The sequence below is a fragment of the Acomys minous genome (assembly GCF_964271855.1).
Source record: "Acomys minous genome assembly, chromosome: 6".
Lineage (NCBI taxonomy): Eukaryota > Metazoa > Chordata > Mammalia > Rodentia > Muridae > Acomys > Acomys minous.
Window position 1 is genome coordinate 36,531,806 of NC_140487.1, and position 23,859 is coordinate 36,555,664.

The 23,859-nt window shown below is 43.7% G+C and overlaps 1 protein-coding gene across 5 annotated transcripts in view; it reads right to left on the reverse strand.

Annotated features, from left to right (window-relative positions):
* Positions 1–23,859, reverse strand: part of FBXL13 (F-box and leucine rich repeat protein 13) — a 209,671-nt gene that overhangs the window by 159,791 nt on the left and 26,021 nt on the right. For all 5 annotated transcript variants that reach the window (XM_084787279.1, XM_084787275.1, XM_084787278.1 and 2 more), the window contains exon 7: positions 21,139–21,297. In XM_084787279.1, the coding sequence (XP_084643405.1) occupies positions 21,139–21,297 (159 nt within the window). The remainder of the gene's footprint in view (positions 1–21,138; positions 21,298–23,859) is intronic.

The following is a 23,859-nucleotide window of genomic DNA, read 5'->3' on the forward strand; positions in this document are numbered from 1 at the left end:
GAGACCAGCAAGAAGACCTGGGGAGAAGCTAAGCAGGAAGAGTTACCACCATACACTGACCCTGGAAGCCAGCTCACAAGAGGAGGACTTCCTGACACATGTGTTCTCTGGCAGTACCAGAACCCCTCCTCCTGTGTTAGGCTGCCTGCGTGCTAATGCATAGCATGTGAGAAATTCTTGCTTGTGGACACAATAGAAGACAAACAAACAAATCCAGACAAGCTGGCATTGAAGATGGGGAAAATGTGCAGTACAAATCTTCAAAATTAGGCATTATGCATCTCAGAATTATGGGACTGTGGGTGCCAACAAATAACTATTGCAATGCTTCCTCGGCGAGTGGGAAGTACTGAGTGTTTGCCATGGTTTGCTTTCCATTGCTGTCATACAATGGCCAAAGAAATCCCCTTTACAGACCATCAGTAAGGGAAGCCAAGGCAGGAGACCGTGGAGAAACACTGCTGACTGGCTTGCACCTCGTGGTTTGCTCAGCCTGCTTTCTTATACCAAGAGAATGAGCTGCCTAGGGGTGGTCCACCCATCGTGGGCTGGGCCCGCCTACATCAATCATTAATCAAGGAAATGCCCCCACAGACTTGCATACATACAACCCCTCAATAAAGATTTCTTTGCCCTTGAGAAATCCAGCTTGTGTCAAGATGACAAACTAACTGGCATAGTACACAAATGTGCACCGGCCAAGTCCAGACACTCAGGTTACTCAGTCGAGTTGATGAAGAAGTTCAGCTTCTTAAGGCTTGGAAAATACGAAGAAGATGATAAAAGAAAAAAAAATCCTGTGGAAAGCTTGTTTTCCTTTAGCCAAGCAGACATTCTCTCTGACAGTTGGATCCAGTGACTGAGTTCATAGGCCCATGAGTGACTTCTAGCACCAAGAGACTCAAGGGTGACAACACAGAAAACCTCTTTTATCTTGATGGGAAGGAAGCAAAAGGTAACAAAACATTTCAAATGTCAGTTTTAATGATGCCCATCGCGGTCCGAATCGCAGTCTCTGGGTAAGCCAGAACGGAATCAGTGATGCCAGGAGAGCCTGCGTCCCTGTTCCTTCCTAGTGCCATCATGTAGGGCTGGGCACAGAAGGCCCTGGCCCTAGGTGCATGTGACAAACAAAGAAGGGTGTGAAGACTCAAACAAAGTGCACAGACTTTGAGTATCTCTTTGGAGACTGTGCCCTATTAATGTCTGCATTCCAGTGGAAAGAGATGAATCCACCCTAGACGGTGAGGGCATGGTGTGGAATGTGGGAGGCCAAACTGCGTGAGCGGGCTGAACTGGGCTGGGGAAGGGAAAGCAGGTTAGAGATCAAGTAAACAGAAGAGTGGTCTCGCCAAGGAGAAGAGAGCCCAGGGACCCCAGAAAAAAGATAAAACAGAAGCAGTGATGGTGAAGATTAGGAGAGAGGGACGGATTTTCTTGACAGCGAAGGGCTGGCTTCAATGAAGGGTATGCCAGAAGAGACCATGATGAGACCATCATTTGCCTAGCAGATGTAGCCAGGAAATGAACGGTTGGTATCCATGAAGGATGGATCATCTAAGTAAGAGCATCAGGAAGTTGGGAGGAGGTTTCTTTTCTTGTAACCTGTTTAACCTGCTTAAACTCTATACCCCCTCACTCCGTTGAGACCTGCTTTAGCTCCTAGCAGGACTGTAGCTCCTGTTAACACACCTCTTAGTATATCAGAAACCATTTTGACTCCAAGTCTAAGGTGAAATTCAGTTCAAGTTCTTAAGCCCTACGTGCCTGAAACCAGTAAGGTTCAATGCTTGCTGCTTAGAATAAAACAACAGATGATAATGCATGTTCTGTTAGAGTTAAAGACAAATGTATGTTCTATTAGAGTGAAGAACGCAGCATCCTGCTATGTTCCTTACTCCCAGAACAGTGGAAAACTGGAAAGTGTCCAAGTCTTATGTTCTAGCCAATCAGCTTTAAATGCTTTGTCTAGCCACTTGGATACATTGTGCTCAGAACAAATCGATTCTTCTTGTGTTTAGCTAATCAAAATGGTGCAGTGCTGCCCTGCCCCTTGCTTCCCACCTGGTTACCTAGTTGGTACCTGGTTAAAGCCTGCCTTGGGAACAGACCAGCATCATAGTCTGGCTCCCAAGCCCAGATTATGCCCATAACCAGTCACTTTATGTTCAGTTTTTGCTCAGTTTAAGTTCAGCGTTCAATAGACTTTTCATCAACCTGAGTCTGGTGTTAAAGTGGTCAATGCAATGTGCAGCTGTTCTTGAACCCATAACACCTTCCCTAGGAGGCATTTAAAAGCATAAAAGAGAACATTGGAAAGGCCCTTGACGTATTATACTAGAATTCAGTATTTCCAGAATTTCAACATTTGCACGCATTGCTTCTGGTCAAGGAACTTACTTCACAGCAAAAAGAAGCTCTTCAGTGGCCCCATGTCCATAAAAGCCCCTGCCTTTCCATATTCTCCACCATCCTGACAAGGCCGGTATAATGCGACAGTGGGATGGGAGTGAACACTGGGTGTCAGGATCAAGACTGGTGACAACACATAGTGCAAGGTTCTCTAAAAGGCTCCATGAGGTCTGGGCCAACACTGTGTATGATATATTTCTCCCATAGCCAGGATACACTGGTCCAGGGGTCAGGGATGGGAATCATAGTATCATACTCATCTCCTCCCTTTGTAACCAAGCAGCAAGTGTTTCGCTTCCTGTTCCCATCATCTGCTGCTGCTGACTTGAGGAACACCTCTAAAATCATTGTCTGCAGCTCTCAGTCCAGTGCAAGAAATGCTCCCGTGAAGAGACTGAACTGAAGAGACACACTGCCACACCCCTGAATCAGCAGGCAAAGAAGGGGTTACTATGTGAGGTGGCTATCAGGGAGAAATTGTCCTGCCATTCTGTGGTGGATGTAAGGAGGATTATGTCAGGAATAAAAAACACCCTGTAGCCATCTCTAGAATTACCACATCCTGCAAGGTAACACAATGGAAAACTACAAGGACCTGTAGGCATAAAGTTATTGTGTAATTCAAATACTGATTTCTGTATCTCCCATGTCTGGTTGCAATCCTTGTTCTGAGACTCTCCTGTCTCATTATTGTGTAAACACTGGTCCCCAGTTGTCCCCTAACATGCCAATAAAGCAGCTTACAGCTGACCGCTGAGCAGGGGAGAGAATAGGGCTGGACTTCCTCACAGCCAGGGGAGGAAGAGTTAGAGGAGGAAGTAGGATATTCAACCATGGGAGAGATGGAAGAGACATCAGGAGAAGGAGCTGGAGCAAGGAAAGCTACAAAGTGCACGTGTCTCTGGGAGGTATGCTGGGAGAAAAACCATATCAGCTTAGAGGGTTAAGAATAGAGTAATAACTGTTCAGCTATTGTGTTGTGAAGCTTATTATTAAACAAACATAAGAGTCTCAATTATTTGTGTGATAGCCTGGCTAAGAGAGAAACAGAGAAACAGACACGATTTTATAAAAATCACATTAACAAGGACCCAATCCAAGAACTCCCAATGACCCAAGCTATTCAGGAATGACAAAGGTTTGGCTTACTGCAGCAGGCTAGGAACCACAACCGCCTGAGGTGCTCACTGAAGACAAAGTGAACGGAGACCAAGGAGTGGGAAAAGGTATTGAAAGTGCCAGCTACAACATCATGGTCGGTTAGTTACTCCTCCCTTATGCGTCTGTTAGTCAGCCCTTTCACCACTGAGACAAATGCCTGAGAAAAACCATTTCTAGGAGAAAGACTAATGTTATTGGCTCAGGGTTTTAGTCTATGACTCGCATGGGCTGGGCCCTCCCCATCACTCACTAATGAAGGAAGCGCCTTACAGCTGGACCTTATGAAGGTATTTTCTTGACTGAGGTTCCCTCTGTTCCAATGACATAAAACTAGCCAGCACAGTTCCATTATTTTACTTTATTTTTAAAACAGGGTCTCACCATGTAGCCCTGGATGCCTTGCAGAGTTACGTACATCCTTCGAATACCATTGCTGCATCAGATATAGAGCATTAAAAAAATTGGCCTCAGTAGAATACCCTAGTTTGGGCAAGCAGGACAAGAAAATGGCTAAGAATAGTGCCTCTGTTATATCAATATTTAATACTTTAAAAGATTAAGCTTAAATAGAATGCACAATTAACCCACAGGGAAGATTGTTTAACTGTTAAGCAGTTTATTCTTGGAAGTTTTATTCCTTTGAGATGTTGTTAGATTCACCTCTTAAGTGGCCAGAAGTCAAGGTGTTGTTATATTTTTTTGATATTAGATATTGTATAAGAAGAAATGGTTAGTTTAAACATCAAATAAAAACTTTTGATCTCATACTGGTCAGAGTCCATTTTAATTTTTAATTTTAAAAAAGGGAGGGTTTCATTAACCCACCAAGGTTCACTTTTTTTGAGCAAAATTTTATTTCAAGTAAATGAGTGTAGACAAATTATCGCCTAGAAAATTTTGTTATATACTGGATGGACCTGTTGTGATAATATATGCCGGTGGAATACCCTGAAGAGACATGGGCAGGGAGCCACGAGTTCAAGCCCATCCTGGTGTACACCTCTGGGGCCAGTGAGATGGCTCCTGCTGCCAAGCCTGACCACCTGAGTCCCATCTGCAGGGCCCAGATGCTGGAAAGAGAGGACCCATTCCTGCAAGCTGTCCTCCTGCCTCCACATGCTGTGGCACACGTGCCTCCCCGCCACATGAAATGAGTGTAATTTACATCTTTAAGGAAGAAAGCAAAAGGAAGAATCGCCCAGGCTCTCTCTTTCCCTTATGTGGGTTCCTGGATGCTACCCCAGGCAGGAAAGCAGCTCCTTGACCTACCATTCCTAGGCCCCAATGCCACGAAATCAATGTTACTTGTTTTGGCCTGGAAGCTCAGGGTACAGTGCTTGTTAGAGGTGCCTAAGGTGGCTAAGGTACTGTGTGATCTGCAGTGTGCACTTTTTTTTTTCCTGAGACAGGATTTCTCTGTGTAGCCTTGTCTGTCCTAGATACACTTTGTAGACCAGATGCCTGGCTTGCAGTGTATGCTTTAATCTCTCTGCTGTCCAGGTTTCTGATCTTATAATGAAGATGGAGTTGATATCAGTGAGACTGTTTTCAAGTAACCTAACAATATAAAATAATGTCCCCAGTAAAACCAGTCCTAAACACTAGTGGCTACGCAATGACCCACAAAGACTGCTATGATGTTTAAAAATGCATCTACGCTGCGTCACACTGGCCTACGGCACAGGTGCTGCATAAACATATTCAACATTTAACAGAAATCTATTTATAACTCTCCGAGAACTGTGAAAATACAACTTTTTGAGATAGATAAATACTAGGTTTCCAAAGAGATTGTTGGGGTATTCTTTAAACGTGGCTCATGGAGTTTGTTCTGATGACAATGACAGGGTGGCCTTCTGGATGTGGGTTGAAAGGAGGAAACGGGACGGATAGTTTGGGTTGCTCTGTGGGAACTTACTGATGCCTGAGCTACCAGGTTCTCAAAGAGCTGTCAGGCTGTACATCCTGGGTTGCTAGTGTCGGGTAGTTGGCAGAGTTGGCAGACTTCAGCCACTCTTAACACAATTGTTGTTGCACGGACCTTAAAGCAAGATTTTTGTTTGTTTGTTTGTTTATTGGCCTTTCTTCTTTTAAGACAGTGTCTTATGCAACCCAGGCTAGCCTTGAACTGGCTGAGTCAGTGGTCCTCAACTTTCCCAATGCTTCGACTGACAATTCCTCATGTTCTGGCAATCCCCAACCATAAAATTCTTTCCACTGCTACTTCATAACTGTAATATTGCTACCAGTATAAGCCATAGCGTAAATATGTATGTTTTCCAATGTGAACCTGTGAAATAGTTCTTTGACCCCCAAAGGGATCATGGCCCAGAAGTTGAGAGCTGATATGCTAAGTACCTAGTATTTTTACTTTTTTCCCCTACACAGGAGGGGAGAGGGGAAGCGAGGGAGGGAGCAAGCTTTTGTTACCGCTACATTTCCTGTATGATGACGAGGACAAGGTTCTGTAGTTGATGTTTAATGCTCTCAAACCTAGGGCTCTAGGAGATGAGCCCCTCCTCAAGGCTCACACAGAAACTTTCTGGCCCTCTAACAGAGAACGCTCAAGATGAGAAGCTGAATCGTAGAGCTCTTTGCCCATGTGGCCGTAGACCACTGAGCTGCAGTCAGATCTGGGGACCATGCACAGTACATCATACTGAGCCGTGGCAGGTCTGTGTCTCACTGTTCCCAGAAGCTAACCCACCCTCGCAGCCATGGTTCTGACTGAGTATCCTGCCAGCATGCAAACCATCCTGAGTTACCCACAATGCAAGAGCTTAAGGGGAAGGTAGAGAGATGGCAAACAGAAAGCAACCCCAAAGATGCAGCAACAGCTCAGGGGCAACAAAAGGAGCCCTGTAAAGTGGGAGTAAATGGGATTTGTGTTCAAACTTTTTCAATATAGGTAAGAATGGAACTATCAGGTACACCAATCAGTGAATTCTACAAAGCCGAGGAACAACGAAGTCACTGAATACTGGATCATCAAAGTCAAGAAGATGCGACTGAACAAGAATGACAAAACCATTGTGTTTCAGTTGAAAACAGTAGTTGCCTGATATACAATTGCTTTCAAGCAGTTCATTTTTAAAAAATCAGTCTTTTAGTTCAACATTGGCATTATCATATTCCAAGGGAAAAGACAAGACTTACATGCAACCAAACAAACCCTCAAATGGTGATTTCACCAGTAAATTGATGTGAATCAAGTCTTTGCCTCTTCCCCATAGCATTACAACTGTTATACCCAATATACAAACGTCCAACATCAAAGGCGTTAATTTGTGAGAATAAGGTTGACACCTGCTAAGCCTGTTTGAACAGGGGCTAGAGTGTAGTGAATGTAGTTCCCCAACCCACATTCTAATGGGACACAATACATAGCCAGGAATATGATTAACCGTACACATGATAGATTTGACAAGGTGGGCATCTATTGAAAGAGATATTATTGTTGGCTTTTTGCCACTGTATAAATGCCAGAAAAAGGGGAAAGTGAGTAGTATGTGTGTGCTAATATTCAAGCCCATTAGTGGCATTTACAATGTAGGACAAAGGCAGAAGTGGACAGTCACTATAAAGGTCAAACCAACCTTACAAACATGGCTGCCCTCTGAGGGATCAGACTCGTCAGTACAGATGTGAGGGTTCCTGAGATGCAGGGCAGAACTGAAGGCTACGGCAGATTCCTAGACTACGTTACTAGGAAGGCACTCCTAAGGGATGGTGGCCTCAGATTCATGGGCAGCAAAAGCACAAGCTTGGCAACCTGGCTTCAAGCCTCGGACACATGTCAAGGTAGAAAGAAAGAGCCTACTGTAAAATTGCATGTAAATTCCCCATCCCCAACCCACCACACGCATACATCGTGAACGCACATGAAACATAAAACAATGAAAAAGACAAAAAAAATCCACTTTATATATAAATATACATGTAAATAAGAAGTCTAGGGTATTCTAACGAGTGGTAAGTGACACACCATTTACCAAGGAAAGACTGGGAGTGTGGAGGAATAGCAACTGTGTAAGAGGGATGAGCAAGTGACGTTTTCAAGTTGGACATGACAGGTGACAGATGCTATGGAACACCAAGGGGAGCTACCCAGTAGGCACTGGTTGACTATAAACAGCCTAGGTATCAAAATAGAAAGGTGTATAGAGATAATGTGGATTTGAAGCTCAACAACAAGGCAGCAAGTATTAAAGTCACCCAAGGGCTGAGGATGGAGGAGCACTGGGGAACATTCCCAAGAGGCAACGAGGGCACGTTATCCCTGGAGTGGCTGAGAGACAGGCTTGAGAAGTACTGTTGTCACTGACAGTGAGTTATGAGAGAGAGAGAGAGAGAGAGAGAGAGAGAGAGAGAGAGAGAGAGAGGGAGAGGGAGGGAGGGAGAAGACAGACAGACAGACAGAGACAGAGAGATAGCAGTGAAAAAAGTGGCATTATGTCACATTAAATGACAGAAAGGCCACTGGAGCTGCGGAGCAGTCACTTGGTCACTGGGTCAACGGCAAGCCTGGTTCACGGACCCTCAGCTGAGGCAAAGCGGGGCTGTGTGAAAGCCTATTCTGAGGGTGAGCTTGAGACTGGATGCTACATGAATCACATCATACTTGGAATGCTTGTTTCTAGCTTTGGGCAATATTGAGTGTGAAGCACTGCTTGGAAGAGGAAAGAACTTTAGTTGTGGAATTGGAAAATAAATTAGAAAAATCTTAGAAGAATGAAACAAATCAGCAACATTGTAGGGAAGGACAAAAGCCAAAACAAAGAGGAAGAGGGTCGAGGTGTAAATGTTCAGTGTTCACTCAGCCAGAGTGATGAGCAGTATGAAAACTCAGAGGTATTCAGTGGGAATCAGATCCCTTGGGCAGCAGGGTCTTGACACAGTGTGCCTTTACTGAGCACTGCTTTGCCAAAGAACTTCATTCTGGAAACAACATCATGAGGCAGCCCTCCACAATAAGGCAAGCCAGAATTGATGCTACAACTTAAGTGGGTCTAAGCATCTCCACCTGGGCAAGTGCTTGCCACGCAAGATGAGCAACTTGAACCTTGTCACCCAAGAGACACTCAAGGGTGCTGCTTTCTCCGCTGACTCTGTGCTGTGTAATGACTCGTGTGCTTACGTGTTTCTGTTGGTGTGTGTGGTGACCCCTCACAATAGGACCAGGACAAGGGGAAAGTTCATGTAAGCATGTAAGTGATTCAGGTAAGAAATTGCCTGGAGATCATCTCCCCTGCCCTTTAGGAGGTTTGGCCAGCTCAGAAGACGGGATAGACATGGACTGACCGACATGATGAGGAACAAACATGTTCTGAATTCTTAAAAGATGGTAGCCAAGAGAAGTGTCAGGCACAGAGCCGGAGGGATGAGCCTAGAACCTATCACAGAACCCTGAGTGGACTGGGAAGTGGTGAGTAAAAGAAATCAGAATATAAGGTAGTAACGGCGCTTAAATTCCGTGGATGCGGCAGAAGGGACCAGGGACAAACATGCTGAGGAGGCCATTTATTTGTTTTGATATAAGAACAACTTTTTAATTATCTAATCTTCTCCAAAATGGAACAGAATGTCTTTCAGTCAACAGACTCTCCAGCCCAGAGCTGCATAAACATTACTTTTAATGGAGACACCTCATCCCTTGGCCTCCTATCTCCATCTGGAAACAGTTCTTTGGTAACCTGAGCCTGTTGCTCTCCACCCCTAACTCCTCCCTCCCCGACAGGAGGAGCATTCCCCCCTCTCACCCCCCCTCCCCGTGAGAAAGTTTAGGGGAAAGAACCAGGACAGCAGCTCAGGTCCTGCTCCACGATGTTCTAATCAGCCTGCAGGATGAATGTGTGCAACCTGGGCTGGGGAGGTGCAGTTTCTGATTCGTGACCATAAGAATGGCAAAGTAGATCCAGAGGATCCTAGAAACCTACAAGAAGAACATTATGATAGGCACATTTGGGCCCAGAGGTCTCGCTCAAACTATGGCACCAGCCAAGGACAATACAGGCCATAAACTTCAGACCCCTATCCAGATCTAGCCAATGGTCAGAACATTCTCCACAGTTGAGTGGAGAGGGGTCTGACTTTCACACGAACTCTGGTGCCTCATATTTGACCAAGTCCCCTGAGTGGAGAGACCTGGTGGCACTCAGAGGAAGGATAGCAGGCTACCAAGAAGAGACTTGATACCCTATGAGCATATACAGGGGGAGGTAATCCCCCTCAGTCACAGTCATAGGGGAGGGGAGTAAGGGGAAAATGGGAGGGAGGGAGGAATGGGAGGATACAAGGGAGGGGATAACCATTGAGATGTAATATGAATAAATTAATAAAATAAAAATTTTTTAAAAAGAGTCTCATCTTGGTCACTGGTCCTAAACCATCATCTCTTATCAATCTTGTCAACTTATTACCTCTGCAACTCTGGAAAGAGTGGGAGAAATCACATGCACACTGAGTCTGAGGAGGACGATACCTGACAAGGAAACAATGGGAGGAATCCCACACAAAGCAGTCATGCGGGCAGAGCCAGAGTGTCAGAGACTATGGCTTGTTTCTGGACAGCAGAGTAACACAGGAGGCAGTAAGGGGCTAAACAGGACAAAGCTCATCTAGCACGTGAAAGGCAGCTGTTACTGTGTCTTGTTTATTTCTTTTAGAAAGGTGTATGTGTGGCGATAGAGGCCACCTTGCAGGAGTCAGCTCTCTCCTTCTCTGTGTGGGTCCTCTGAGATCTAACTCAGGAAATGAGGCTGGGAGGACAAGTGCCTTTAACCAGTGAGGCATCCTGCTGTCCCCAGAAGACACAAGGGGATGAAAGGAATAAATGTGGCATCTGGAGAACGCTGGTGGGCAAAGGAAAAGGGTAGGTGTTGAAAGGCCAATTAAAGACTCTCAATAAAACCAGTGAGTAAGAGGGAATTAAGAGAAAAAGGAAAGTGGGATTACCAGCTTAAAAGAGGGGGCATGGGGGAGGGGAATACAATGAGGAACACAGGAGAGAAGCCAGAGGTCATTTCCCAACACTTATTGAATCAACTGAGTAGCTAATGGTGCCACTCCCTACCAACAGGATGCACCAGAAGACAGCGCTGGACAGGATACAGGAGAAAGGAAATGATGTGCTGTAGTTTGGCCATTGTGAGTTGCTTATGGCATTGCAACACCAACTGTCTTTGAGTGAGTCTGTGGGCAGGTGGGAGGCTGTGTCCAGAAGTTTGACAACACATACAAGCCTGAGAAATGTCTGTTTAGGAAAGGAGTCAATTGAACACATTGATAGATCCGAATGAGTAAATTTCATAGAAAGAAATACAAGCTGATGGGTCCAGGGAAGGCATGGGAAGCAGTGTCGGCAAATCCCTTAAGTTCAAGTGCAGTGTAGTCAAAGGATTATCTATGGAAACATAGAGCATGGACTTGGGAGTTAACTGATAAACTGCTTCAGTGCAGATCACAAGGCAACTAAGACAGATGGTGAGCTAAACTAAAGCGAACTAGTCTCGTCGTCAGCTGTTTAAATGTAACGCTGCCCGGTACAGCCTTAGTTAGGGTCTCTAGTGCTGCAATGAAAATACTAGAACCAAAAAGAAAGCTGGAGAGGAGAGTTTATTTGGCTTATACTCACTGAAGGAAGTCAGGGCAGGAACTCAAACAAAGCAGGAACCTGGAGGCAGGAGCTGATGCAGAGGCCACAGAGAGGTGCTGCTTACTGACTTGCTTCCCCTGGCTCGCTCAACCCGCCTTCTGATAGATAGAACTCAGGACCACCAGCCCAAAGATGGCCCCACCCACCATGGGCTGGGCCCTCCCCCACTGATCACCAATTGAAAAAAAAAATGCCTTACTACTGGATATCCTGGAGGCATTTTCTCAGCTGAGCCTCCTTCCTCTCTGATGACTCTAGTTTGTGTCCAATTGACACTCAAAGGCAGTCAATTCAGGTAATGGAAAGACAATCATTAGCAAGGCTTTGGGAAGTGAGTGAGGAACCGGGAGTACAACATACACACATACAAAGCATTAACTCTCTATGGCACGCTTTTGTGTGCTTGTTGATTTATTTGCCCTTGATTCATCTCAAAATATAAATGCATCAGAACAAAGCTGTTATTTATCTAACTTACAGGTTTTTCTTAGCATCCAAAAATAAAATAAAATAAAATAAAATAAAATAAAATAAAATAAAAGAGCCCTGTGTACTGTGTGCATCTTTAGACAGACACTGAGTGATGCGAGACTCCAAAGAGCATATCCTTTGGTGAGAGGAATAGAAAAAAAACAAGAATATGTAGAACTAAAAACTGTTCATGATAACTGTTAAAGTCTCAAACCTAAGACAAAGCAGTGACTAAGGCAACACAGGTAGGTCCTTTGGGCCCTTTTGCCCCTAGCCCTCTTGGCCAGGCTTTTGGCCCAGGCCCCCTTGGTCAGCGGCTTCTCTCTTGCTTCCCCTCCCCCACCCCCTCACCACTGCTCTCCTCATATGGCCTGCCTCAGGCTCGCCACGGTCACTGTGGACTCTCCCAGAAGTCTCTATCTCTGTCTGTGCTCTCCCTCACATGTACAATAAACCTTCTCTTCAGTCCCGTAGGAGCAGTCACGTCCTTTTATTTATATATTTATTTTATTTCACTCAGTAACTATTCCCAAGGACCCGGGGTCTGCACAGCATGAATGTCTTCAGTGGTCGTGATCAGGAGAAGTTTCTCTGACGGAGTCACATAAGCTGACACACGGAGAGAGCCCCAGCTGAGCTACGGCTGTGGTGGAGGGGGACGCCGGGCAAGGATGGGCACACACCTGAAGCCTCCTCTCTTCTTTTTTCTGAGTCTCCTCCCACCATTTTCCTCTCATGTGCTGCTTGTTTTCATCTCGGATTTATAGGCACACTCAGCTGGAAGTGATCTGTGACACCGTCCAGCCCACACTCGCTTTATAGAGGGAAACAGAGTAGACACTCCATACTAGGAATTTTCAATCTTCGCCCTGAGGAGTCGGCGAGCTGAAAGAATCGGCAGAGTGGTTTGGAATCCAGTCTTCCTGACTTTCCACCCAATGGCTTCAAGACAGCAATTCGCTCAACGTGTTAGTAGTCACAGTGACTGGATGCTTACTGTGTGGTGGGCATTGTCCAACACTTCGTAAATACGAATGCTCTTCACAAGATCCAATGTATCACCCCGCTCACCCACCACCATCTTCATTGCCCCTGCCTTTTCCAAATGCGACAACCTAGAAATAAAAAGATAAGCAGCCCAGGGTCACACAGCCAATGACACAGCCACCCGGCCACAGAACAAACGCACCCAGCAGCCTCCCTCTGAGCTGTGGTTTTCAGCTCTCATATGCCACATCATCGGATATGCAGGCAGGGTTCCTGACGAAACTAAGGGAGCTGTAAAACTCACCACAACCTTAGATCAAAATCAAGTGTAAGCTCTTCACTTGGTAGCATCACTGGCTGAGGCTGAAGCAACAAAAGTGAGGTGGGGGTGGGGGCTGGGGAGGTGGGAGGGGCAGAGGGATAGGGCGCCTCCCACCAAAATGAGCTATTGCTAAAAGCAATTCTGAAATGTTCTGTATCACCGGCCTTTTCATCCACACCACAAATCAAACCAGTAAACACATAGTTCCTTGACAGCGCAGCGAGGTTTGGAAGCTAAGCTGAAGTTTGTTCGGTACAGAGCCTCGGGACTAGCACTTGCTTTCTGCTTGGCTGGGTAAGGTCAGACTGACCCACGGGGTTATCAAAACATCGATTTGAGAAGTCATTGAACGTACTCTTTGAATTTACAATTCCAAGTAATTTAACCCAGCAAGCCTGGCCCATCTGGTTCTTCCTCAGGTCTGGAGACGCCTTAGTAGCTACCCAGGTTTGAGGGGGTTTCTTTTTCCCAAGTGAGAAGATGAGTCAGCGGTGCTGTAAAAGCTGAAGGCGATTTTATAACTTGTTTTTGCACACACAGAAGGACAGCCAGGAGGCAAGATTCACAGTCTTAGCTAATTCCAACAGCTGCATTGCCTAGCTATGTTATTCGAAGGCTAAGTTCACCAACACAAGGCTTTTCGTGGGCCAAATGCTTTCATTTTCATGGAAGGGGGTCCCTGCCAACCCTCCCCCTAGCTCTGACTTCCGGGAGCGGTTCGACTGACAGCACATGAGTTCTACCATCTGTTAAGGAAGCAGCATTCCTTAAGGAGCCAAATAATACTGAAGAATTGGCTGCAGGACGGAAGCTGACTTGCTTCCCAAGTTGATAGAGCCAGACCTACACACTGCGTATTTTCCAGATAAGCTCAAATTGTATCTCGCAAATCACTATTCTCAAATCTTCCTCCAAACTATTAGCCAGTCTGTATGCTTAAGTCTGAATTCATTTTAAAATTAAGGCTCAACTCAAATTATGCTTTTGTGTTCAAGTTCCCAAGAACTACTTAGCCAGAGGCGTCATCAAGTTAAATGCTATTTTCAACACATGACTTTAATTTTTGTTTTATTTTTTGTTTGTTTGTTTGTTTGTTTTCTTTTTCGAGACAGGGTTTCTCTGTGTAGCCTTGGCTGTCCTAGACTCGATTTGCAGACCAGGCTGGCCTCGAACTCATAGAGATCCACCTGCCTTTGCCTCCCCAGTACTGGGATTACAGGAATATGCCATGGAGCCTAGCTTTAATTTTTGTTTTTGAGACAGAGTATTACGATGTAGCCCTGAGCGACCTAGAAACTCACTATGTAGAGTAGGCTAGCCTCAAACTCACAGAGATCTCCCTGCCTCCAACTCCTGGGATCAGAAGTTTGTGGCACCACGTCCAGCTAATAAACGATGTAAAAAACAACTCCCCAACTCTACTCATTGAGTAAAATAAACAAACCCAATTGTTCAAGATGTTAGTGTCAAAAATTCATTCCCCACTTCCCACTATTGTATAAATCTCTTATTATCTGGCATTTTACTGGATATCCAATACATAATTTACTTCACAGGGAAAATTCTGAGACTATGTCTAAAAATACATCACACTTTACTGTCAGCTTTAGATTTAGAACCCTTAAATTATCCTTGTGGAGGATTTATTAACTTTTTAAGCTAGCATAAAACTGAAGGCTTTCATTATAACATTTTCATACATATACACCATCATACACTTTTTTTCTTTCTTTGTATTATCTTAACAACTTAACTTTTATTTTTATGCTTGTGTGGGGGTGTGAATAGTAACAACCCCCATTGGCTCATATATTTGAGTGCTCGGCCATTAGGGAGTGGCCTCGTTGGAGTAGGTGTGGCCTTGTTGAGGAGGTGTGTCACTGGAGATGGACTTCGGGGCTTTAAATGCTCAAACCAGGCCCAGTGTCTCTCTCTCTTCCTGCTGCCTGCCAAACAAGATGTAGAACTCTCAGCTCCCTCTCCAGCACTCCGTCTGCCTGCATCCCATCATGCTCCCTGTCATAGACTAGACCTTGGAAACCTATATACAAGCTCCAATTAAGAGTTGCCATGGTGGGGGCTGGAGAGATGGCTCAGTGGTTAAGGAGCCTCTTCCAGAGGTCCCGAGTTCAATTCCCAGCAACCACATGGTGGCTCACAACCATCTGTATACTGGAACCTGATGTCCTCTTCCAGCATGCAGGCATACATGTAGATAGAGCACTCATATAAATAAATAGATAAATAAATAAATAAATAATACATATATACATACATGCATACATAAAAATTTTAAAGTTGCTATGATTATCTCTCTATAGAAACATTGACTAAGACGTGTGTGTGTGTGTGTGTGTGTGTGAGAGAGAGAGAGAGAGAGAGAGAGAGAGAGAGAGAGAGGATGTGGAGAAAAGAATCTCTTAAACACTGCTGGAAGGTATGCGAGTCAGTATAGTCAGTCACGATGAGGACAGGGTGGCAGTTGCACATAAAAGCAGACCTGCCAAGGCTGGAGAGATTGCTCAGGGTTTAGGAACACATGCTGCTCTTACAGAGAATCTGTCCCATTCCCAGTCCCACTCCCAGCAAGGTGGCTCACAACCATCTGCAACTCTCCACTACCTCTCCAGCTCCAGGAGATTCAATGCTCTCTTATGAACTCTGTGGACACCAGGAACGTACACTGTATACACACACACACATGCAGGCTAACCACCAATATCCATAAAAATAAAATAAATAAATCTAAATTTTTTTTTAAATAGAGCTACCATGTGATCCCACTGTTCCACTTCCAAGTATATATCTAAAGGAAATGAGACAGCAAGAGATGCTTGTATTTCTATGCTGATTGTGGTAATATTTACTTTAGTTAAGATACAGCATCAGCACAGGTAATCATCAAACTAAATCTAGAAAGTTCAAGTGGTTTTTTAAAATATATATTCTTATTATCATGATTTATTTACATTACATCTCAATAGTAATCCCCTCGCTTTTATCTTCCTGTTCCCACCCTCCCTCCCTCTTCTGCCTTATTCCCCTCCCCTAGACATCTGACCATGAGGTTCTCCTCCCCCACCATCTGACCACAGCCTATCAGGTCTCATCTGGATAGCCTGCATCCTCTTCCTCAGAGTTCCCACGGGGCCTCTCCACCAAGGGGCAGTGATAAAATCTCAGGCACCAGAGTACTTGCCAGAGGCAGTGCCCCCTCTGCCTTACCTTCTCCATGTGGAGAATGAGCTGTCCATTGGCTACATCTGAACAAGTGTCTCTGCATGCATTGTCCTTGGCTGGTGCATCAGTTTGTGCAGGCCCTCCAGCCTTCATAGTCTCCTTGTGGAGCTTCTGACATCCCCTCATGCTTCCATGCCCCATCTCTTCCATACAACTCGCAGCTCTTAACCAAGAGTCCAGCTTTTGAGTTTCAGTGGCCGTCCTGATCCCCTGCTGGGTGGAGTCTCTCTCAGAGGACATCTATGTTGGGTTAATATCCACTTATAAGTGAGAATATACCATGCATGTCTTTCTGGGTCTGGGTTACCTCACTAAGGATGATTGTCTCTAGTTCCATCTATTTGTCTGCAAATTTCAAGATTTCCTTGTTTTTGATAGCTGAATAAGTATTCCATTGTGCAAACATACCACAGTTTCTTTATCCATTCTTCAGTTGAGGGACATCTAGGTTGTTTCCATATTCTGGTTATTACGAATAAGGCTTCTATGAACATAATTAAGCAAATGTCCTTGTTGCATGGTGGAGCATGCCCTGGGTATATGCCCAGGAGTGGTATAGCTGGATCTTGAGATAGCACTATTCCCAATTTTCTGAGGAAGAACCAGACTGACTTCCAAAGTAGTTGTACAAGTTTGCACTCCCACCAGCAATGAAGGAGTGTTCTCCTTTCTCCACATCGTCACCAGCATGTGCTGTCACTTGAGTTTTTGGTCTTAGCCATTCTGATGGGTGTAAGATGGAATCTCAAGGTTGCTTTGATTTGCATTTCTCTGATGACTAGGGATATTGAGCATTTCTGTAAGTGTGTCTCAGCCATTCGATAGTCCTTTGTTGAGAATTCTCTGTTTAGCTCTGTACCCCATTTTTAATTGGGATAGTTGGTTTGGTGGTGTTTACTTTCTTGAGTTCTTTATATATTTTGGATATTAGCCCTTTGTCAGATGTAGAGTTGGTGAAGATCTTCTCCCTGTCTATAGGCTGTTGCTTTGTTCTGTTTACAGTGTCCTTACGGAAGCTTTTCAGTTTCATGAGGTCCCATTTGTTAATTGTTGATCTTAGAGACTGAGCTGCTGGTGTTCTGTTCAGAAAGTTGTCTCCTGTGCCAATGACTTCAAGGCTCTTCCCCATTTTTTCTTCTAACAGATTTAGTGTGTCAGGTTTTAAGTTGAGGTCTTTAATCCACTTGGACTTTAGCTTTGTGCAGGGTGATAAATATGAATCAATTTGCCTTTTTCTACATGTAGACATCCAGTTAGACCAGCACCATGTTTTAAAGATACTATAATCTTTCAATTGTATGGATTTGGCTTCTTTGTCAAAATTCAAGTGTCCATAGGTGTGTGGGTTTATATCTGGGTTTTCTATTCAATTCCATTGATCAACCAGCCTATTTCTATGCCAGTTCCATGCTGTTTTAATTACTATTGCTCTATAGTACAGCTTGAGATCCGGAATGGAGATACCTCCAGAAGATCTTTTATTGAACAGGAGTGTTTTAGCTATTCTGCATTTTTGTTGTTGTTGTTTTTGGTTTTTGGTTTTTTGGTTTTTTGTTTCTCCATATGAAGTTGAGAATTGATCTTTCATGGTCTGTAAAGAATTGTGTAGGAATTTTGCTGGAAATTGCATAGAATCTGTTAATTGCTTTTGGTAAGATGGCCATTTTTACTATGTTGATTCTTCTGATCCACGAGCATGAAAGATCTTTCCATCTTTTGATATCTTCTTTGATTTTTTTAGAAACTTGAAGGTTTTTCCCCCCATACAAGTCCTTCACTTGCTTGCTTAGAGTTACACCCAGATACTTTATATTATTTGTGGCTATTGTGAAGGGTGTGGTTTCCCTAATTTCTTTCTCAGCCCTTTTGTCATTTGTATTTAGGAGGGCTACTGATTTTTTTTTTTAGTTGATTTTGCATCCAGCCACTTTCCTGAAGGTGTTTATCAGCTGTAGGAGCTCCTTGTAGAATTTTTAGGGTCACTTATATATACATACTATCAGATCACTCACAAATAATGATACTTTGACTTCTTCCTTTCCAATTTGTATCCCCTTGATCTACTTTAGTTGTTTTATTGCTCTAGCTAGGACTTCAAATACTATATTGAAGAATTACTAAGAGAGTGGGCAGCCTTGTCTTGTCCCTGATTTCAGTGGAATTGATTTAAGTTTGACTCCATTTAGTTTTATGTTGGCTATAAGCTTGCTGTATATTGCCTTTACTATGTTGAGGTGTGTGCCTTGTATCCCTACTCTCCCCAAGACTTTAAACAAGACTGGAGTATTGATTTTGTCAAATGCTTTTTTTTTGGTATCTAAGGAGATGGTCGTGTGGGGTTTTTTTATTTCAGTTTGCTTTTATGATGGATTACTTTGATGGATTTGGGTGCCTGGGATGAGTCCTACTTGGTCATGGTGAATGCTATTTTTGATGTGTTCTTGGATTCAGTTTGCAAGTATTTTATTAAGTATTTTTGCATAAATATTCATAAGAGAAATTGCTCTGAAATTCTTTTTCTTTGTTGAGTCTTTCTGTGGTTTAGGTATCAAGGTGACTGTGGACACATAGAATGAGTTTGGTAATGTTCCTTCTGTTTCTATTTTGTGGAATTGTTTGAAGAGAATTGGCATTAGCTCTTCTTTGAAGGTCTGGTAGAATTCTACACCAAAAGCCCTGGGATTTTTTTTTAGTTGGGAGACTTTTGATGACTGCTTCTATTTCCTTAGGAGATATAGAGCTATTTAGTTTGTTTACCTGATCTTGATTTAAATTGTCCACTTATTTAGATTTTCAAATTTTGTGGCATATAGGCTTTTGAAGTAGGACCTAATGATTCTCTGGATTCCCTCAGTGTCTGTTCTTTTGTCTCTCTTTTCATTTCTTATTTTGTTGATTTGAATATCCTCCTTTTGCCTTTAAGTTAGTTTGGCTAAGGGTTTCTCTATCTTGTTGATTTTCTCAAAGAACCAGCTGTTGGTTTTGTTGCTTCTTTGCATTGTTCTCTTTGTTTCTAATTTATTGATTTCAGCCCCGAGTTAAATGATTTCCAGCCGTCTACTCCTCTTTGATGAGTCTGCTTCTTTTTGTTCTAGAGCTTTCAGGTGTGTTGTTAAATTGCTAGCATGGGATCTCTCCAATTTCTTTATGAAGGCGCTTAGTGCTATGAATGTTCTTCTTAGCACTGCTTTCATTGTGTTCCATAAATATGGGTATGTGAAAGGGCCAGTCCTGCTGTTCCAAAGCTATAAGATCTCCATGACACAGGGCAACAACAGGAAACCAGGAGGAGTCTCAGTGAGGATCCAATATTTATGGTGTCACAGAAGCCAGAGATCTCAAACCAGATCAATGACTCATTGTAATGAACATTTGCAAGTGAAGATGTGTGGACAGAGGAACATACTATAGGGTACACTGTGACATGCTACAGCTTCCACAATGAGATGTTCTCTATGATTTGTGTTTTGTTGCTGTTTGTGTGTGTGCGTGTGTGTGTGTGTGTGTGTGTGTGTGTGTGTTATTTTAAAAGAGGAGGTTGTAAGGTGAACGGTGTATATGAAGTGATGGAGAGATGAGCAGCACTGAGGTACACGATGTGAAACTCATGAAGAATCAATAAAAAGTAAAAAAAAAAAAAAAAAAAAAAAAAAAAGGAGCCAGAAGCCAGGTTTAGGTATAAATTCAAGTGTAAAAAGAGTAGTCATGTGCTCAGGGCAGCAGCCTATCACAAAGTTTTTTAGATAAAGAATGGTAGGGAGGAGGTCCCCAAGGAAGATGAGCCCAAAGTGGATCCAAGTTGGAAAAGGAAGGCACACTGAGAAAGAGCCCAAGGCAGTTGGAAGCCAAGAGAACACAATGCCTAAACCAAACCCTGTGCTACAGAAAGGATGAAAAGACAGTAACACAAGATGGAAAAACGCAGCATGCATTAACTCATGAGACAACATAAAACAAATCAAATTTGAGGTGCTCTATAATAAAACTTGTCTAATTTTCATTTCAAGGGCCCCAAAATTAAAGACTGTAGAATTATTCCGGCCCGAAGGAAATCAAGGAGACATAACAAAGCAGTTGCACCATGGTATCTGGACTGGCGTCATTTGCTAGAACGTAACTGAGGCAGCCAAGAAAACAGAAGTAAGTCTGAGGCCCTTGATGGCTGTCTGCAAAGGAATGCCCTAGTCCCAGCTCTTCAGGGAAAACAAGTCTTTGTCTGAAACTTTTCTATGAGTCTTAGATTACCATAAATAAAAATGTCCTGGAGAGAGAAACTGTCTAAAGCAAACATAATCTTAACATTGTAGAGCTATGAGTATATAGAAGCAGACCTACTTCAACAGTAACTAAAACCTCAGAAGGGAGGACCAAAGCCTGCTGTCATAGGTTCTTACATTATAGGCAAAGGGGCATGAAAGTATTTAAGGTCATCCGTGTTACCTTGGAATGCATAACAGAAAGCATAAAGCAGCCCCTGATGAACAGGTTAATATTAGCAAAGACAAAAAGGTCACAGAAAAAAATAGCTAGGTATGTGTCGATGGTATATCATTCAGAAAGCCCACCAAGAATGTCAATACTGACGTGACATAAACAGAAAACATTAGGGCAAAAGTGACAGACTTTGTTACCTAAAGCTTTAAATTTCCTGACATCAAAATACTCTAGAGGCAAAAGAATGAGGGAAGGAAATACTCAAATATATTCAAGGTAGAGGGTTGATGTTGTAGACATAAAAGGGCTATAACAAGAAAATATGAATTACCATAGAAAGACAGGACATGAGCAGGTAATTTACAAAGGAAGAAATTGTGAGCAAACATACTTACCCTAACTCCAAGCTATACACAAAAATGCGAGACCTTACCGTATTCAACAGACAACTACAAACCTGCAAGATTGCCTGTTGAGGTAATGCTGTCATGTCAAAGGCCATCTCCAACGTAGCATCGTCAGAGAAACTTAGCTCAGTGCTAAAGTGTTTTTCCTCAGCTACTTTGGATTTTAACTTGAACTTCCATCTTTTCAACTGAAGCTCATGTTTTAAAATCTGCAATGAAAACAATTTATAAATCCCACGGACTTGTCCTAAGGGTCAAATGCACAAGGCTTGGCATAACATTAGCACCAGCTAGCTGCCGCTCCTTGTCATTATTACCTAAATGATCATTTTAATATATACACTTAAAACTCCCTGGGCCACCTTAGTTTTTACCACTTCCATGAGCTGTCATAAATATTGGCACAGCCCACCCCTGAAAGACCTGGTGTCCTCTCCTCTTTTAGAGATAAGAGAACTGTGGGCCAGAAAATAGAGTTTTCAACAGTAGAAGCACTAGTATTTAGGGACACGAAAGGAAAGTGTTAGCAGAGAGATAACAAAAAGGGAGGAGTTAAGGAAAATTTTTTTCAGAAACCTGTCTGACTTATCATTACAGCAAGACCTGTTTTAACTTGATCTCCTGAAAACAATCTAACAAGAAAACACTTCTATGGGTTGATGAATATTTTGCACACACCTCTCCCAAACCTACACACACAACCATTTTGGTATGAGGTGCTTGCCGTAGAATCTAAGGAAGGGCACATATTGGAAAGCCAGCACGCCCACATATCGCTCGTCTCTACGGCCAGCACATGCCTGCTACCCTCACTCACTGACTGTAGAATGACTCTTGGACAAAAAAATTATATAGCTAGGGGGCAAATGATTTCCTAAACACTTGGTGAGCTACTGAGTGCTCATAAAGGATCATAATATATCACTAATACACATTCTATCTAACAACTAGAGCATGCCAACCAAACATCGGGCTTAAGAAAACTTTGATTTTTTTTTTTTCTCATGGACAATCAGCATTAGTAAAAGGACAATGCTGGTCTCGGGCAGTTGACTGTTTCACTGTGAGACCATGAATCATCGGGCAAAGGGCGGTGATCATAACACCAGGTTAGTGTACAAGCTAGTTGCAAGCATAGCATGAGCAGGTGCCCAGAGGTGCCCAAAGCAGAGGTTTCTGACTGGCAGTGTTGAAACGGTTGTCCACAATAAGAAAAGGAGAGAGGACGGCTAACCTTTTCCTATTTCCACTCCTCATCACCCCCGACATCTCTCTCTTCAGTATCGCAAACTGTCTTAACTCCTCATGGACCATACATTGTGGGCACACTGGGTCCTTCAGACTGTAATAGAACTTTGACTCCGAGCACTGCCACCCAGGCCTTATGTCTGAACATTCACAATGCCTCAGTCCTCTGTGACACCCAGATTTACTTCTGCCTACCCACTAGATGGTGTGATACTTATGCCCTGATGTTCTTTTTCCCAAAATTAGGAGTAGGGCCTGGTGAAGACCCTTGGCAATTCCCATCACTGGGTTTACAGAGGCACAGTATGACAAATGAACTATTGGGATCCTATTCTTTCTCGGAGTCCTGGGTATAATTGTTGACATCGCCACTGGGGGCCGGGCCAGGATTGACTACGTTCCTAGATATTTACCATCAGTTTTCATCTAAGTTCATCCTGGATCTCCAGCCTGTGCCTCAGACTATCCTCACCCTCCAGGGAAAATTAACCCACAGCCCACATACTGCTACAAAATCAGTAAGTATGACATTTACTAACAGCAGAGAGAGGTGGTCTTTGTCTCTGCCTCGAGGAGGAATGTGGCTCCTATGTCAACCAGTCAGGAATAATAAAAGACAAGACCTGACAACTCCAGATGGAACTCCAAAAAACGTAAGAAACAGCTCAGTGTCTCTGGCCAGTGGGTCACCGACAGTGCAGTTTGCAACTGAACACCATCTTTTTTTTTTTAGCCCCCTTTTCTCCTCCTTTTCTTTCTTTCTTTTTTAATTATAATTCTTTTTTTTAAAGATTTATTTATTTATTATGTATACAATGTTCTATCTGCCTGCACACCTGCACACCAGAAGAGAGCACCAGAACTCATCATAGATGGTTATGAGCCACCATGTGGCTGCTGGGAATTGAACTCAGGACCTCTGGAAGAACAGACAGTGCTCTTAACCTCTGAGCCATCTCTCCAGCCCTTGCCTCCTTTTCTTAATTCTACTAATCATGCCCTGCCTTACAAACTTCTTGTCTAGATTTCTTCAACAACACATCCAGACTTGTAACCAGTTGCTATTACAGGATTGCCGGCCTCCAGCTGTGGAGCCAGAGGTGCTCAGTTCCCATTATACTCCACCTGCTGGTGAAAGTCAAGTTTGCCCAAAGCACTCCCATGCCCCTATTTAGCAGGAAGTAGTATAATCATGACATTGCCCCCTTTTCCAGACCCCTGATTGTTTGTCAATGATAAACAAAAAAGAGAGAAATGTAAGTCCCCCGAGGCACAGCCCCAACCCTGAGGACCTTCAATAGCCAGGTTTCACCAATGGAACACTCTAACCTCCCTAACAGCCGGACCCAGCCCCTGCCCTCCCAGTAACAGGCCAAAGCTCCACCCTGGAAATCTTCATTGCCCGCCCACCCACCCAAGAAACCCTATATAAACTCTGTCTCCTGCTCAGTCCTCTGCTGCCTCTTGACCGAGCAGGGGCAGCCATCCTCCCTAGAAATGTCTTGTGTGAGGTTCGTAGGACA